Source organism: Myotis davidii, unplaced genomic scaffold (genome assembly GCF_000327345.1).
Source record: "Myotis davidii unplaced genomic scaffold, ASM32734v1 scaffold637, whole genome shotgun sequence".
Taxonomy (NCBI): Eukaryota; Metazoa; Chordata; class Mammalia; order Chiroptera; family Vespertilionidae; genus Myotis; species Myotis davidii.
In genome coordinates this window covers 214,556-232,287 of record NW_006289494.1, presented here as the reverse complement: position 1 = coordinate 232,287, position 17,732 = coordinate 214,556, and the positions used below count along the sequence as shown (strand labels likewise).

The following is a 17,732-nucleotide window of genomic DNA, read 5'->3' as shown; positions in this document are numbered from 1 at the left end:
TTAATTTGACTGTGGTTTGGAGAGCACCTCCCCAAACCCACAGAGTGCGGTTCCGTCTACTAATGGCCCGCAGCTATTGAACCGGCAAGCAGCTCCTAATCCCTCAGGCAGACGATCCTCCGATCCTCGTGACCTTGCAGGGTGAGCACCTCCGCTGCTACTAGGGTTGCGCTTCTCTGTGCTATCCACTAGCCTTTTACAATCAGGGACTTTTACTCCCAAAGCATCAAGTTCATGGCTTTGCTGCTTGAAAACAATAACAACAGCTTAAAATCAATACTCTCCAGGGACGTTTTGCAGAACCCATTAGGAATATTTAAATGCCTAGCGTACAGCCAGACTGCACTGCACGCGTCATAGGGCATTTTCCTGAAATCTCTCAACTACTTGGCTGCTCTGCCCATGCCCCCTAAGAATTCAGGGAAACCAATAAATAGCAGTTTTGATCATAAACTTTGAAAGCCCTAGTGTACATTCTTAAATGACTTCTTTTCTGGGGCATCAAAAACCTTTTACGGTTCTCACCCGGCAATTCATTCTGATGGGCCCATATGCTGCACTCCACTTAGATCCCATCCTGGCAAGCACCCCATGCAGGCTGCACGGGCGAGCCAAGAGGTTGTTTTAAGAAGGCGTGTTTGCATGGGCATGCTCAGGGGTCAGGACAACATCAAAGGTAATCTTAAAAAGAGAACCTCCCCGATGCCTCCTCCTTTTATATTCCGAGAGGTCATTTCTAAGCCAACTATTTGCAGCACGGCCTCTCCTGAGGCATTTACCCCGTTGTTATTTTTTTTTTTTTTTGCCTGTGATTACAATAAGTCACTTATCCCCAAACAGATTTTAAGAACAATAAACAAATACAAAAGGAAAAGGAACATCTCATCAATAACAAAGACCGCATCTAAAGGCCCTGAGTTTTGTGGCTCTTTTACATCTCTTTCCAAGCAAAGCAGGAGTCCTACAGAGAAAGGAATCCGAAAGATAGGAAAATTATAAAAATAGTAAGAGGATCCAGTTTTAGTCAGGATCTTGTCATTTCTGGGGAGAAATGGAGCTTAGGACAGTCTTAGCACTTGATTTCTATTCAGGCTTGTTTGTGATATAGCTAAAATTAGTTTTTAAGGGTATCCACTGTTGTGAAATGTGATACATTCTTTATTCTCAGTGCAGAAAGATGCTTTCCCTGAATTTAGTGCTCACATTTTGAAGCCAAATTGTGTACCAAAACCCACCAAAAAACAGATCTGTATGCTGCACTGAAAACCAGACAACTGGGCCCGGTGCTGATCAGTCCCTGGGGAGGAGCGGCCAGGGTGCAGCCAGCTAGAAGAGGAACTTTTTGTTGATGGTGCTTCTAATGTTGGACTTCCTTTCGAAGGCAGACAGCACAGACACTAAAGCTGTGCAATTTGGTACAATTATATTCTCCCCTCTCTTTCTCTCCTGTAATGAAGGACTTTGAGGTACAATTCCTCGTTGATAAATAGTCCCTCTCTGCCTGGAATGTTTATTAGACTGACAGCAGAGCACACTCTTCTCGCTTGTTCCCTTGCCACTTATGATTCAGATGAATTTTAATAGGAGCAAAAAAGCTTTTATTTGCCCTGTAATTTCACTTAAGGATCATATCCTTCAGAAGCTGGCAGACACTTGTATGTCTTGATTGCAAAACACACACTCAGGAGTAAAGAAACATGCAAAAGATGTTATTCTTCAACCTGTCACAGTGCCGTTCATCTGCTCCGACTTAGGCCATCAAAGCGCTTCCTCGGGGCCCTCCCCCACCCCTCCCTCCTCTTTAAATAGGCCCGCAAAGAGCACACTTAAAGATTTCCGCCAACCCTGCACCGAATTAAAGGGTGAATTCTATTTTGCTTTTGCATCCCTGCCATCATGATGCCCACAGGAGGCTTTAGGTTACAGCAGCTTTTTTTGAACAAAATGGGGCCGCCTGGATGCTGCAATCTGCCTCCCCAGGGGAAATGCGATCTGGTAGGGATCCAAGAATCTTCAGGTGGCCGTGCCCACTTCACCGGCTAACACGTCCTCCCACCATTTTATCTTGTTTCTGTTTACGTAGACCAAACTGAGGCTCACCTGTTTATTCACAGAGATCCAGGATTTTCCCTGCTGGGCAGAAATTCTCTCCGCCAGAAATGTCCTGTTCGAACTGCCTTTGGTGTGCCCCAATTGTTTGTGAGCCACCTACAGACGGTGCCATTAAAATACTTGGCTGTGCACATTGTTTTCTTTCAGAGGTTTTAAACTCTTGTTATATTGTCCCTTAATACAGAAGACATTCTCATCCTATTTCATCTGTATCTATCCTAACCACCTTGTTACAGAAAGACTACATAACGCTGGGCCTGAAAAGAAAGGCTAACACTTTCAGTCGTGAATATAACATTTTATGTCACTAGAAAAAATGGAATTTTAAGTATTGTTTTGCCCAAAGTGAACAATGAAACCCTTTGTCTTAAGTTATTGATACGTAGAACAGCAGTCCCCTTGAGGGAGTGGGGCGTTAGAGACAGCAGTCTGCTGCCATCTACTGGTGCGTGCTCACACTCGCCCCTTTCCCCTTCGGCTGACCCAGCTCACGGAATTGGTGTTAAATTGGGATAAGTTTTGCAAGCAGTGAAGGGAAAACAAAAAATGCTCAGTTTTCTTTATAAAGTTTTCAGATGTTTTCTTCATGTAACAAAAATGATGGCTATTTATCACTAATTAACGACAGAGGAGTTCTTATTTCAAGAAATCTCTTCAGTAAGTGGCTCATAACATATGCCAGAAACAAATGAATTTATTTTGTTTTTATGTACAATAATTAAAAAGCCTGTGACTTCGAAGGCATTATCATTTAAATTTAAAAGGTAAAAGCTGATTTTGAATGAATGCTACTTTTGAGAAAGGCGTTCATCATTTAAACTCACTTACGTTGTTTTTCCTTAAGTACAAGGTGCATATCTTAACCAAACTCGCCGCAGAACTGAACAGATTTATGCTGGAAAAAGTGGCTGAGGATACGAGCAGCACCCTTCGCTCCCCGATGCCTGGCCTGGTGGTGGCCGTCTCTGTCAAGCCTGGGGACATGGTAAGGAGCATGCCTGCCTGTGGGGCGGGGGCAGACTGAAGCGTGGCTACTTCCTGAGCAGGTCTTTCTCAAGTCATACTACCCCCCACAAAACAGCCAAGTAGCTTTTGTACATATTTTGTCCAACTGTTCACATTTGAATCAGATTAGTGACAACATCTGAGTGCCCCTCCCCTCAAATGATCTGGAACCGGAACCGAAATAAGGCCTAATTCATTCAGTTATTTGGCAAATTTGGAGTTCCAGGAAGTATCCTATTTAAAATTTCTATTTACTCTCTTAGCTCTCTGTGCGTTAAGCATCCTTGAAGAAAACTCATAGCAAAACATAATCCTCCGATGGGGAATTTTGGGCATGGTTTTGGGGGTAAAAGGGAGGGGAACTAAGGAAAGTTAACTCTGTAATCATGTAGCACCAGAGCACTTCCCTACCTTGATAAATAAAACTTAGTATCACTTAGGAAGTTTTTCATTTCGACTTTGTGACATGAAGGCACAAATCAAAGCTCTATTAATAATCAAAGTTCTATTAACATCTTCAGTCTCACAATGCTGTGCTGTGGACAGATTGGTGGGATCCATGCATTTTCTGAAAGCGTGGTTAGAAATTACTTATTAACAGCAAAAGTAAAAAGGAAACAAAGATTTAACCAGAAGATTTCTAGGGGGCATGTAAATACTTGCGTTTTTGTTTATGTGCCGCCATAAATAAGGGCCAAACATGATAAGTCTTTCATGAATGAGATGGTAATTCCATTTTGTGACTCGGTTAAGTTACAGGGGTTTATATATTTTCCTGTAAAAATTACATTAAAACTGCTTCTGTATTTCTTTATTAACATAAATAAAATAACATTGAGGAAAAACTCACATAGTTGTCAATGGATTCTAGAAAAGTATTTATAATAAGTGAATATTAAGAAAAATAATCAGTTTCAGTTATTGAAATGATTAGCCCTGATACTTTAAAAATTACATGTATGTGATGAATATGGGGAGGGGCTTGCCTTGTATTTCTTCATTCTAAAGCAGTGGTTCTCAACCTTCCTAATGCCGCCACCCTTTAATACAGTTCTTCATGTTGTGGTGACCCCCAACCATAAAATTATTTTCGTTGCTACTTCATAACTCTAATTTTGCTACTGTTATGAATCGTCATGTAAATATCTGGTATGCAGGATGTATTTTCATTGTTACAAATTGAACATCATTAAAGCATAGTGATTAATCACAAAAACAATATGTAATTATATATGTGTTTTCCGATGGTCTTAGGCGACCCCTATGAAAGGGTCGTTTGACCCCCAAAGGGGTCACGACCCACAGGTTGAGAACCGCTGTCCTAAAGGGTTAGATTCTAAGGAGATAGCCCCTTAGCCTTGGCAGTGAGCTGTGTGCGCTCACACTAATCGGCAGCACAGTTAGTGGAATCTTCCATAGGATGGTAAACAATGTGATGGGTGGTTGTTGTTTTTCATCTTCCTTCTTAAGCTTTTTCTGGAAGCCACATGGGCTGTATACTGAGCTTGTCAGTCCTAATTGTGTGTGTTTAATCATAAAATCACATTTGTGCTTTTTAAAAAAATGAGTGTTTAATGGCAATCCTTACTTTTCCAACACCTGAGTCAAACCCTGAGAGGCGGGAGGCGGCTCCTGCTGAGCTGAGCGTGGAGGGGCCGTTCCTGGCGGCCCTGCTCCTCCATTTGCTCCAGCCTCCTGGCTGTGGCTGTGCTGGGGCAGAGAACAGGCAGCTTGCAGCCTTCTTGCTTCCAACAACTGCTCCCTCCTCCTCTGGCTTCTCCAGATACCAGAAGGGTGTAGCCTTCATGCTTTCCATTTCCTGGTTAATAATTTAATGTGGGAAAGCAGGGCATTTAGTAAAATGGAACAACGTGTATTAATTTTTGGTTCATTGGGGTAGCTCAGATATTGAAAACCACCACCAGTAATTACATGTGGGTATTCAAGAATGGCTTAATTTGAGAACTGACTGGAGTTTCTATTTCACGTATTCCTTTAAAGTCAGAGGACATGGCTGGGGGGTAGACCCTCAGTCCTTCACCTTCCATATAAATGCTCTTTGTGCGCATGTGCCTAGGCTGGGCTGGGAGACCAAATGCTTTCTTTTTATTTCTCTTCACCTCCCAGCACCACTTCTAGTCCCAGCAGAACTTCCTTTTATATTTTGTGAGATTATGTTTTAATAAAATAGTGTTCGCTCTTGAGTTATTATTTGTGAAAAATGTCCCAAACCGCTAATACCTAAGCCAAATGCAGGGCGAGACGTTTACTGGTCAGCTCTTACTACTCATATAGTTAAATCTGCTTCGTGTAATTAAAACACAAGAAACTTCCCTTGGACCAAGGACAGGGCACTTGCTCAAGGCCACAGTAAGAAAATAATACTTGTACCTTTTAAGTGTTGAGGTTTAAAATTATTGTAACACTGCAGGGCATCTTGTTCTGTTCTCAGCAATAACAATAGCTGAGCCAAGGTCCCACTTTTATCAATAGGAAGAGAATGGGATCAATCATCTGTGTATTTTCAAGGAAAACAAGGATCTAAAAAAACAACTCAGGGCCGACAAGTATTCTCTTTTCTTTGAAATGTTGTTTTGTGTAGGCTGAATTCCAGTTATCTGTAATTTTTACACTTAGCTGAAATATAACTTCACAAATCTTAGACTGGTGAGCCTGGCAATACTGTGTCCCACAAAAGTGTCACATAAGTAACAAATAACAAACGGTTGTGAAGTACGCAATTTTAACAAAGTTAAGAAAAACCTGTCAGGACAGAGTGCGCTGGGTGGCAGTTGGGAAGTAGAGATGGTGTGAGGAAGCCAGCTCCGCTCTGCATGCTGCCATCAGGTGCAGACAGCAGAAGTTCCTAGTACTTTCACTGTTTAGCATTAACTGTGGCAGTGGAATCATTTTAAATGGTTATAGAATAGCCTTTTTGAACATGCAGGGCGGGGATTCTAGTTAATAAGCAGTAAAATACATATATACAAACAAACCAATTAGAAACGAAGCAGAACCAGATCATAAAAATCTAGAATCACACATTTAATCCAGAAAACAAATGATCAGATGACTTTTATACGCCTGTCTTATATGCTTTTTTTATAAGAGTTCTGAAAATATTTTTAAGGACTGATTTTAGTTTCATTTTGAAAAATAGCCATTTTCCTGTACATTTAATACTATCATAACCTGGGGGCACTTCTATAATCAAAGTTAGCATTTTTAACAATTTGTTTTCACTGTTTTCATTTCTATCTTTATGATATTCTTGAACAAAAATATTGAATATATATTCTTTCAGAATGATGGCTGAACACAGTTTTTTTCAGCATTAGACTTACAGCTGTTGAAATTTCTGCACAAATTTCATTTGACTTTGAAGTATAAAAATAAAGTAATCATGAGCACATTTGTTTTGTTAGCCTTTTGATATCAGAAAGAAAACAAAAAATAAAAACAATGAGGCAACCCAATGGCATATTTTATTTTTTTTTCCCAATGGCATATTTTAATATTGCATTTAATTAAGATTTGTTCTAGTCATGTTTAGATTTTGAAATATTTATCTTATTTAATACGTCCACAGTTTAGTGAGACATGACCCAGAAGCAAGCAGTATACCATTTATGTTTCTTTCTTTCTTATTACTTTTGATTTATTAGTTTGTGAGACCAGGTAAAATGATAGATTGATCAAGTACCTGTTGCAGGTTTTTCCTGCCACTTAGCCCGTCCAGTATTAGTAAGACAGATGGAGTATTTGGGGGCCAAGATGAGGAGGATGTGCTTTGTAGCAGGACTGATATTCAGTAGCAGGTAATTAGGTGTTTGGGATTAGGTGTTGTTCTCATAAACAGTGACTTAGGCAAAAAACAACATTGGTGTCGTATAAAGTGTACCAGTGAAAACATAACATTTAGGATCATCAGTGGGAGTCTCACCCAGATTTCACCCTGATTTTTTTCCTCCTTTGCATGTGCTCCTTCAGGGGGAGAGCACCCAAGCAGGTGGATGGGTGAGCATGATAGTCTCACGTCCTCTTTGTCCCTAAACCATCTGCAGTTGAGCTTACAGCTGATCTTGGAGAAATCGCTAATAAACTTGGTGCGAGACCTTTATTTTTCATGTCTTGAATAAGCAGGATTTGAACCCTCCTCTGCGCTTAGGTATGCCCGAGGAGAAGGGTTGGCTTGGGCTCTCCTGATGTGTGTTCGCCTGGCAGTGACTTGTGTACCCCATGCAGCCCGGTGTCAATAATCGCATCTTTCCCTGGCAGAGGACCTGACCTGGCTGTTTGATAGATTTTCCAGTTTTTGGATACCTTGATTTACAATCAGGAAATAATTGTAATAATTAAATTTACATATTTTATAGCAGTAGTTGTTCAAGCAGTTTATTTGATAAGGTGCCAATTTTTCATCCAAACCTCAGATTGTATTCCAAAGCACGTGTAAATTCATAATTCATTATTTAACACTTTTTATACTTTAAGTTATGAAATGGTACGAACATACAGAAAGTTATAAAGAATAGTATGCTCTCTGCTTGTCTAATTTACCACATTTGCTTTCCATTTTATTTAAGACTAAGACACTGCTTATGCAGTGAATTTGCCCTGTGTTCTTTCCAATCAAATTCAGGTAACCACTGTCCTGAATTTGGCCCTCTAATCTTTTCCAGGTAGCATTTACTTTTAAACATTAGGGACAATTTTTGTTGGAGTAAAACTTGGGGAATTTTTACAACTTAATGATAATTATCAATATAAGAAAATATTTTTATAGATTAATTAACAAATTAAATATTATAGGAGAGTCTTCTACAAATTTAGCATTTGATTTAATTTTTCTAGGAAAGACCTGTTTGGGATTATAGGGGATGTTTGTTAGCTTTGCTTTAAACATTTTTGAATATAACCGTTCTCAACTTGGCCAAGTTTCAAAATATCCTTTCTCATCCTTTTGCAAAAAATAAAATAAAATTTCTCCGAATCCTTTAAAACAGTACACTTCCCAGAGATAGTGGATCCAGACCGATTTCTTAAAGATATTGTAAATGACATCAATTTTAACTAGTTTTCTTGGTTACTAGAGGCTTTGGCTCTAGTTTTGAGCTAACTTAAAGAGCAGTAGGGTGTAATATTTTTCTTCATTTTAAGGAATTTTAAGAAAAACTAGACATGTTTAATACTGGCCACAACTCTGTATTCTTTCCTCAAGCCTTTCAGCTCCCTGCTTTGAGACCCACTGCACAATTCCAGAGGGGCTGCCCCAGTGGGGAACGGGAGAGCCTGGGCAGAGGTGGGGGCCTGCAGTCCCTCCGAGCCACCTGCCTTGGTGGAGTATGTTACTTCTCCTGCTCATGCCCTCCTGAGTCAGGTGGCTGGTGCACAAACCCGTTAAAGGAGACCTTAGCCTGGAGGGAGAGAAGGGGTTTGGCGCCACTGCTGTCACCTGCCTTCTCTTTCTTTGTAATTTGATGATGGTTCATTCCGTTATTGCTTAACTACTGCACACCCTCCCGGGGTGTCCTCTCTCCCCCTCTTTACATGAAGATGTTGGGATGTGAATGCACATTTCTTCGTCAGGGAATATCAGGGGGTATTTACCAGCCTATCTTACCAGCTCAGAAAGAGGAAGTTATTACAATCAGATTCTAGCAGTGCCTTTTAACCAAATCTGAGATGCCTTTTTCCTGTGGCTAACTGCGTCTTTCTTCAGATCTAAGAGCTTTAAAATGCATTGCATTCAGGCACCTGTGTTCTAAGTAGAACTGCCTTTAAAAATGTAATTGAAGGATTTTCACTTTTGTGGAGTCGTCAGCAGGGTTGATATTGATCCGTGCTTTCGGGGGGCCCAGTGCAGCAGAAGGGGAGACTGCAGCGGGCCGGTAAGCCCTCCGAGCCTTCTGTCTAATTTGGCAGAAAAACACAGAACGTAGGACAACAAAAGAAGGCTCCTTTTTCCATAAAAATTCTTCCTCCCACCCACCCTCTTCCCCAAAAAGGGGACTTAATTTTTCAGCTGCACACAGTGATTTGGTGCTCACTCTTGCATTGAAACAGTTGCTGTCTGAACAGGCAGGAAACAGTTTTCTTTTAATTGCTGAAATCATTCGGAAGTGCTTCGTGCCCTGCTTCTATGCAGCAGATGCTGTGCATTAATTGGCCTGCGTAGAAATGACCCAGGGTTCCTTGCAGCGGGCCCAATTTTAGGCAGAGGGTTTAAATAGCTTATTTATTATTTTGTATAATCTGGCGTACATTATGTGCTCCTGCATGTGTCGTATTTCATGGTCTGCAGTTTCTAATGTCATGTGGGTTTCAAAACCTGTGTTTCTCTGGTAATGTACTAGCAGCAGGTAAGCTCAAAATACCATCCATCAGGAGCTAATTTTTTATCCAGATACTCCAATGACTGATGAACCTGTCTTTTGTATGAATGTTTAGCACAGTAGAAAGCCATATGCCACTGGCACAGTTTCCTATGCATTCTTTACAGTTGCTAGAGAGTGGGCTTGCAGGGGAAAACCCCTCCACTGTTTCTGACCTCATGCCTATATTTAAAGGATAACACTTTTACCATCGGCCCCGGTTCTGGACCACAAAAGAGGGGAGGGGCCGTCTTAAAGGAAATCCGACCCTGGGCCATAATCATTTTCCTTATCAGAAATATGACGGCACACTCCTAATAGGGAACCTTGTTTTGTTGCTCCCCGTCTGTTCTAAACAGACCTCAGCCCATTAGAAGGGCCTCCCTCGTGTGGGAAGACCACAGCTGTTACTGTAAACCTCATCCCGTCACTGTATCGCCCCCATTTTGTGGCTCTGAAGGATGAAATTGAGAAATGGAATACTGTGCAGTCATCCTTCACATCTCCAATTTTAGGCCTTTGCCATCATTTTCATGCCTTTATTCCAAATCAAATAACATTAGTGAGCTACCCCACCTTGTGATGAATATCTGGTATTGAGCACAGCTTTCAAGTATGTCCTTTTGGGGGCTTCCTTTTATGTTTGGTGCAGGCCTTTCACCCTTTCTCTTCCCTTCCTCTTCCTGCACTTCTTTAGAGCTTTCTTCCTGCACTTGCAGTCTGAGTAACACAAGTTGCCTAGCGTGTCCCAGTCTTAACATGTTTTCCAAGAGCGACATGTGCAGCAGAAGGTTGTGTGTTTTTTCATCTTTGGGGAAGAAGTGAAAGGAACTTGGTAGAAGGCTATTGGGAGCTTTAATTGAAGATAAAAGTCTCTGGGAAAAGAGTCCTCTGAAAATAAATGGAACTTGATAGATTTCCATATCATTTATAACTTCCCTTAATTACACTTGGAAGACTTGCCAGTAAAACTGGAAAATTGGCAGCCTATATCCATTAGAGTCATTTTGCCGACCATGGCAAGCAGCTGGCTTTACTGGATTTTATTTCCCATCACTCACAATTAATCATCAGCTGGAGATGTCTGAAGCTCTTCAGCACAGAGCAGGCCGGCGACATCCAGGGCTCCTGAACGGGCTGAAATCTGCCCAGTACACGGGCCGAGTCCTCTCTCCAGCTCACTCACTCATCTTGGAGCAAGGCCGGCTCCTGCCTAATGAGTGCGCTCCCATAATCGGATGCGAATGTGAACCTTGACCCCATGTCAAAGGAGAGGACGCAATAAGCCGGGTGAAAGATATAGGATTCAGGCCTCCAGACTTTACAGCAATTAGACAGGGAGCGGAGAAGTACATCAGGCTGACGAGGTTGATCAAAAAGACTTGCGGGGCTTGTGACCATTTTGTAAGCCCAACGCTGGAGACATCCTGTCATAATCATTAAGTCTTTATCAGATGATTCACAAAAGTGTTAGAGAAGTGTGCGCACACAGCTCCTTGAGGAGCCAGGCCCTCACATGTGAGCTGTGGGGTGGAAACTGACTTTACGTAGCCCCTGTGCTCATGCAATTAGTGCCCGGTGTTCTGAGCAGCAGGGAAATCCACAAGGTACAGGAGCCTTCCCCAGTAATGTGGGGGGGCGGGGGGCGGGCGTGGGTGACACCTCTGCACAAGGAGGCTTCCAGGTCGCTGAGGTGAGAGGCCTGGGCACGCCCTCGGCGTTGTTGGACTGGAACCCCTACTTACAGCCCCGTCTGCATTCTTAGCTATGTGGTTTGTACCATGTTTCTTACCCAACTTGGATTTTTGAGGAATGAAATAATGAATTGAGATCATGTTCACATGTGCAGGTATAAAGTGATTCTATTGACCAAAACGCATCTCCCTATTCTGAGGGGTGAAGAAACAGCTTCCTAGAGTTCTTTCTCTTTTCGGGACAAATGAGTGAACACAGACTACACAGCAGATTAAGTGAACAGAGAGAGAGATGAATTACTTAAATTTCTATCTACAGCTCAGTAGTTATAGGTGGAGACCAGCAGACACTAGGGCAGTGGTTCTCAACCTGTGGGTCGCGACCCCTTTGGGGGTCAAACGACCCTTTCACAGGGGTCGCCTAAATATATCCTGCATATCAGATATTTACATTACGATTCATAACAGAAGCAAAATTACAGTTATGAAGTAGCAACGAAAAGAATTTTATGGTTGGGGGTCACCACGACATGAGGAACTGTATTAAAGGGCTGCGGCATCAGGAAGGTTGAGAACCACTGCACTAGGGAGAGAAACCGGGAATGAAGAGGAAGCTGTGGGGTTGAATGTTGTCGGCCAGGACAGCGCTGGCTGTGGGAGGGCAGAAGGCAGTCGCGGCAGAGTCGGCGCTCTCTGTGAGGTCCTGTTAATCAAATTGCCAGAGCCAGACAATCAGAGCGAAGGAGGTGTTGCAGATTTGGTACTTTCCCACCTGACCTGATTACCTCTGGCTACATCAGAGGTTTTGTTTTTCTGGTAAACAGTTGGGGACCTACCACTTGTAGCTACTTGTACACATCACGCCTGCTGCAAGCATCCAGGGCCAGCTAAGAAAGATTGTTAGTGGGCCCCCTTGACTTTCTGTCTCCACTGCCCCCAGGCTCCAGCAGGCCCTGATCTAACCTCAGTGTGGCTGGGGTGGGGCTGTGGCCCAGGCCCAGCTGTCCTTCCACAAGTTTCCCAGGGCATTGTTGTCAGATTGGCCTAGGCTGGCCTACCCTTGGGGTAACTTTTGGAAATCTCCTGGTTCGCTTGTTTTTCATATTTGCATTAACTGTGAATTCACTTACTTGAAGTTCTCTAAGAAGCAGCTCTGTGGCCAGCAGATGCCAAGCAGTGGGCTGAGCCACTGCAGAGGAGCAAGGCTGTGTGCGCCCAAGAGAAGCCCACGGGGCCCGGGATGGGGAGAAGGGGGCTCTGATGGGGAGAAGGGGGCTCTGAGCAAGCCGGTCGAGGAAGCCTGGCTGGGGGCGTGTGGCGGGGGCCAGGCTCCATGGAGTGTGGGCACTCGTCCATCTGTGGAGGAAAGAGCTACCGGAGCCCCAAGCGGGGGAGCTGACTGCTAATTTTTGGGTGGAATTCCCATTGTTGAATTTCAGATCCATTTCCCAAAAGCCCCCTGAGCCTGTTGGAATGCCCCATGCTTGGGTTGGAGTGCTGTCTCCTGAGGTCAGCTCTGACGCTCAGCTCGGTCTCAGAAGCCTGGGTCTGGGTCCACCAGGGCTCTCTGTGTGGAGCTAAATGGCAGGGGACTTGCCCTGATCCCAAGGCTCTGAAATGACAACTTGAGGGGTAGCTGTTGACACCCTTCCTGGGCATCCGCCTTGTCTTTGAGCTGCCCTCACTGCTCTTCCTCTGCGTTGTGAAGAACAGTAAGTTTGAAAGAACAGCCCTCTCGAGTTGGTTCTTCCTCTCCCTGGAATGCAGATGCCAGGTGAAAATGCATCAAAAAGGGCAGCGAGCGCAGTGCTTCATGCCCAGCTCTGCAGCACAGTCTCTCCTCCGTGCCAGCACCGAAGCTTGGCATCCCCTCTCTTCCTACGTTTCTGTGCCAGGAAAAAGCAGCCCACCACCTGATCAGCGGAGGAAAGGAATGCGTGCATAGGGCTCAGGCAGTGCCGCCTGCCAGCGAGACAGCTTGTGCCCCACGGGGGGCCGGACAGGGTTTGGAGATCATCTGGGGATTTCAGGAAAGAACATTCTCCAGGCACTTCTGCGACGCTGGGCAAGCACGGCTGCAGTGGTGTGAGAGCCCAGGAGCCCCCCACCAGATGCCCACCAGCCCCCACATAGCCGGTTGCCCTAGGAAATTGGACTCTTCCATTTCAAAGACTGGGAGGCTGTTTTTCACAAAGATAGGAGAAAACCCAGCCCCGCCCTTGGTGCTTACCCATCGAGGGCAGAGAAAAAACACAGAATGGCTGTTAGTTACAGCTGAATCCTGAGGGCAAGACCCAGGTTAAACCCAGGGAGTTTATACCCAGCTCGGCCTGGGTTTCCCGCGTAACAGCAGGCAGACTTCACCATACCAAGCATGAGCCCTGGAGCCCAGGCCAGTGGGAGCTCCTGGTGGCCTGGCAAGAAATGGGCACAGCTCTAGACACCATTCCCTGCCCTGTGCGGTTGGGGACCGAGGTCCCCGGGGCCTGGATGTTTGGCTGTTGTTCCCAGCTCCCCAGGCCTGTAGAGAGAAACTCCATTTTTTGATACCAGCTTTACTGAGGTAAAATTCACATATAATTCTTTCCTTCAAAGGTATGCACTTGAGTGGTTTGGGTTTATTCACCGAGTTGTGTAACCATCACCACAGTCAACCCGAGAACATTTTCACCCACCTCCCAAAGGAAGCTGTGTCCCCACCCATCAGCAGCCATTCCCCTTTTCCTCAGCCTCCGGGACCACAAATCTTTCTCTCTGTAGGTTTACCGATTCATTGCGTGTGAGTGGGAAGCATGCCTGTTTGCTGTATCTCTGGTTCCTAGGCATGGCTTTCTCTGCTGTCCCCCAAAGAGGGATTTGGGATTTGAAGTATTTATCAGAGCTTGTTGCTACGGTTTGGATAAAATTTTAGCACGTTGGACGAAGAATTTCTTAATGGCTTCACTCTTGAACACTGCTGCTAAAACTTCTGTCCATTTTTATTCATTTTCCAGGTATCAGAAGGTCAGGAAATATGTGTGATTGAAGCCATGAAAATGCAGAACAGCATGACAGCTGGGAAAACTGGCAAGGTATGTCCCCAAGTTCCTGCCAGCTCACGTCAGCTCTGTGACAGGAAGCAGAACTTCCACCTTTGAATCTTGGACGATTAGGCCTGAAAGGGACCACAGGCGTGATCTCTTCCCACACGTCCCTCCCGCAGATGAGGGACCTTAGATCGGAGCTCTTCCCTCCCTGGGTCAGTGTGTCCTGGCCTTGTGGAGAGCAGGCCTTCCGAGAGCGTCTGTATAGTGTTCAGATAGTCAAGGAACAATTGTTCTTCACCTTAATGTCTTTCAAATTAAGGGGTCTTTAATTTTTAATGTTTACATCTGTCTTGGAGGCAGTTAGTTATCTGAGACTTAGGCGACACAGCAGGAAATGGTTTTAGAGATTGCAAAAATTAATGTAACTCTTCACGACAATTTCTCCACAAAGAGAACAATTCAATTTTAGATCAAGAGGAGCTGAAAGCCCCATGTACACATCTGGGACGTAATGATTTAGGGAGAGAAAGGAGATGATGTATTAGTACTGAAATGTATTAAGAGTAAAAACTTCTTAAATGTATTTTCTCCTTGAAGAAAATAGAAAAGGCCTTTAAAGCAATAACTTCATTATCCTTTCTGTGACTATAAAGACACCATTTGTAGCAGAATGATCCTTTTCTGAAGGACAATTTGGGCAGAGGTCTGGAGCGAGGCGGGGCAGGGGGGTGATGACGGCAGCGCAGGCGGCCACGTCCTGCAGCGTGGCCACACCTGGACAGCGAGGCTGGACCTGGGGACCATGGTGCCCTGGCAGAGAGGTGCTGTCAGCTCACAGTGAAATCTGCATCAGGGAGACACAGCTTCCATTTGTCACCCAAAGAGAAATGAACTGATGCTCAGAGAACGTGCTGAGGACTCCAGTCCATCCTGACGGAGGGCGAGGCCAGGCTGGAGGGGCTGCATACAGCTGTCCCATCTCCATGGGTCTGAAAGAGAAGAAAGGCTTCATTTGTGGGGTTTTTAAGGAATCCTGCTTTCTACATGGGAATCGAACCTGGGACCCTTCAGTCCCCAGGCCAGTGCTCTATCCACTGAGCTAGACCAGCTAAGGCTACATGATTTTTATAAGGTGAACAAGAAAATATTGGTTTCTGCTCTTGTACGTTTGTTCCTTGAGATTAACACTGACACTGCATTAGCACCATGAGATTTCCATCTGTGACGAGAACCTGCCCTCATTTGGGGGGAAGCAGAATATGTCAGATGCATGTCAAGGGCCTGTATTGATGGACTGAGGTACTAATGCAGAAATGAACTTGGTCACGGCTTCCTGAAGGAGCAAGGGCTCGTGTCTGTCAGTGTGTTTTACGTCCCCGTGGCCTGGGCGTCATGGTGAAGGCTCGACTGCTCCCTGGTCAGCAGCCCAGAGCTGCTTTCAGGGTGTCAGTGGGCTCTGGGCGAATTTGTCTGTGGCCTGACCCCTATTAGCTGCTTCCTGCTCATCCCGTTTCCCTCCATCCTGCAGCAGGGCACCAGGATTGGCCAGAGCGCCAGCCCAGAGGACCAGGCCCTGGGGAGCCGAGGGGCTGGTGGTTCCTACCTGGGGGCCATTTTTCCTCCCAGAGAAAAGGTTCACAAAGAAGCAAGTTCTTGAGTCTAGTAATCGCAGCCTCATGAAAAATACTGCCTATATAAACACCAGAGGTTTCAGATCATAAAAGCAGCCACTTCGGTGCAAATAGCACCTGTTGAGCAAGGTCTTTGAAGTAGTCATTGCACAGGTTCAGGTCGGCCTGAAAGGGCCTGGGCTACAGGTCAGGGGGAGAAGGCCCTTCTAGCCCACTGCACGGAGCCTGCTGTCGCTGGCACGGTTCCTGCGTGCCACTCGTTAGTTCCAACCCTTTGTTCATTTTCTCACCCAAGGAAGAAACTCCCAAGAAGTCAAACCACTATCTCTTGCCCAGTTCAACCCCTTATCCTCTTTTTTGAAATCTGAACACAATTTGGGAAAGCAAACCTGATTAAAATTGGGAGAAATGAGAATGAAAGGGCACACTAGCACTGAGGGAGCTCAGTGCTTGTTCCATGTCACACCGCCAAGTACTATCAGTGCAGCCCACGACTTCTGAGAGTTTCATTTCCCTTCAGAAGGAAGTTTCTGATCAGGCTAGGTGAATTAGTACCTGTTTGGACCCTTGTATAATTGTCTTTTGTTTTGGGCTTGTTGCTGCTGTTGTTACACTAAACTAAGTATCCCATTAACTCTCAGAGAACATTTCTGCAACCTGAAACAGCAGAGACCGTGGAGGGCTGGTGTTGAGAGCTTATCCAAGCTCAACACTAGTGGTGGCTCTTAGGGCGCTGCCTAGACTCCTGTGTGCACCCAGGGCAAGGGCCAGCCAGCAGAAATTGCCTTGCACCAGCGACTTAAGGACAAGGACAGGAGCACCAGGGGAGGGGAAGGTGGTGAGTCACAGCCCTGCACAACGCTGTCCCTCAGCACGAGGTCCCTTCTGACTGTGTGAGCCCAGAGTCCTACCTGTGCTCCCAGCCTATCAGGCCGTTTCTCCACTTCCAGAAACGATGACGACATTGCTCCCTCCTGATGTAGTTAATCATTCTTACCCTTCTCTCTTTTTTTTATTCAAGGTGAAATCGGTGCATTGTAAAGCTGGGGACACGGTTGGAGAAGGAGATCTGCTCGTGGAACTGCAATGAAGTATTTATAGCCTTTCAGCCATTGCCCAATTTAATTAGCCATTTGTATTATTATTCTTTCACTCAATTTATCCAAGCATTTTGCAGCAGATTTTACATGGTCATATTTATTCCACATATAGTCAAAACCAACATTCTGCCAAAAAATCACCAATGGAAATTTTTACTGATATAAATACTTGTACATATGATTTGTACTTCTGCTATGAGATTTCCTAGTGTCAGAGTTAAATCAATAAAATTGAGCGCTTGTCTAAATATTAGTTCACCCTTTTTTTGAATGAAGACAATGTACATAAGAGGCCACGGTCTGTGCCCGTGGACTTTAAATACTAGCATTTCATTGTGATCCTTTAAAATATTTATATAAATCCCAGCTCTGTCTTCAGTTTTAGTAAATTAGCATTTGCCACCCTATAATCCGAATGCCTGCTCATCCTGGTTGAGGACTCCTGTTTGTGGTTATTCGTAACTCCCTCAGCCCCAGCCCATACAGCACAGATGACGATCATGGACATCCCCCTGCGGGGCTCTAATGGGTAAGTACTGGATCTGCTGGATCCCTGGATGTCCCCTTAAGGAGAGATGACTCACAGGGCCCCTCTTCCCCCCAGGTCCCTCTCACCCCAACTGCAGTGGGTAGGGCTGCCACGAGCTCATCGGCTGATACCCGTCCTTGCCTTTTTGTGTCTTTGTGAAGCAAGTTTCCAATTAGGAAAAAGAGGCTAAAAATAATGATCATGTTTGTGTGCCAGATGCAGTTAGTGATCACAGTCTACCATTAAGTTGAAGAGTAAGCG

At 44.7% G+C, this 17,732-nt stretch overlaps 1 protein-coding gene across 1 annotated transcript in view; it reads left to right on the top strand.

Moving 5' to 3' along the window:
• The window catches only part of PCCA (propionyl-CoA carboxylase alpha subunit), a 371,281-nt gene extending 354,091 nt beyond the window's left edge, over positions 1-17,190 (top strand). Inside the window, exons 22-24 of the mRNA XM_006761966.2 lie at positions 2,957-3,097; positions 14,179-14,256; positions 16,864-17,190. Of these exons, the coding sequence (XP_006762029.2) occupies positions 2,957-3,097; positions 14,179-14,256; positions 16,864-16,932 (288 nt within the window). The 3' untranslated portion in view covers positions 16,933-17,190. The remainder of the gene's footprint in view (positions 1-2,956; positions 3,098-14,178; positions 14,257-16,863) is intronic.
• The last annotated feature ends 542 nt before the right edge of the window (positions 17,191-17,732 follow it).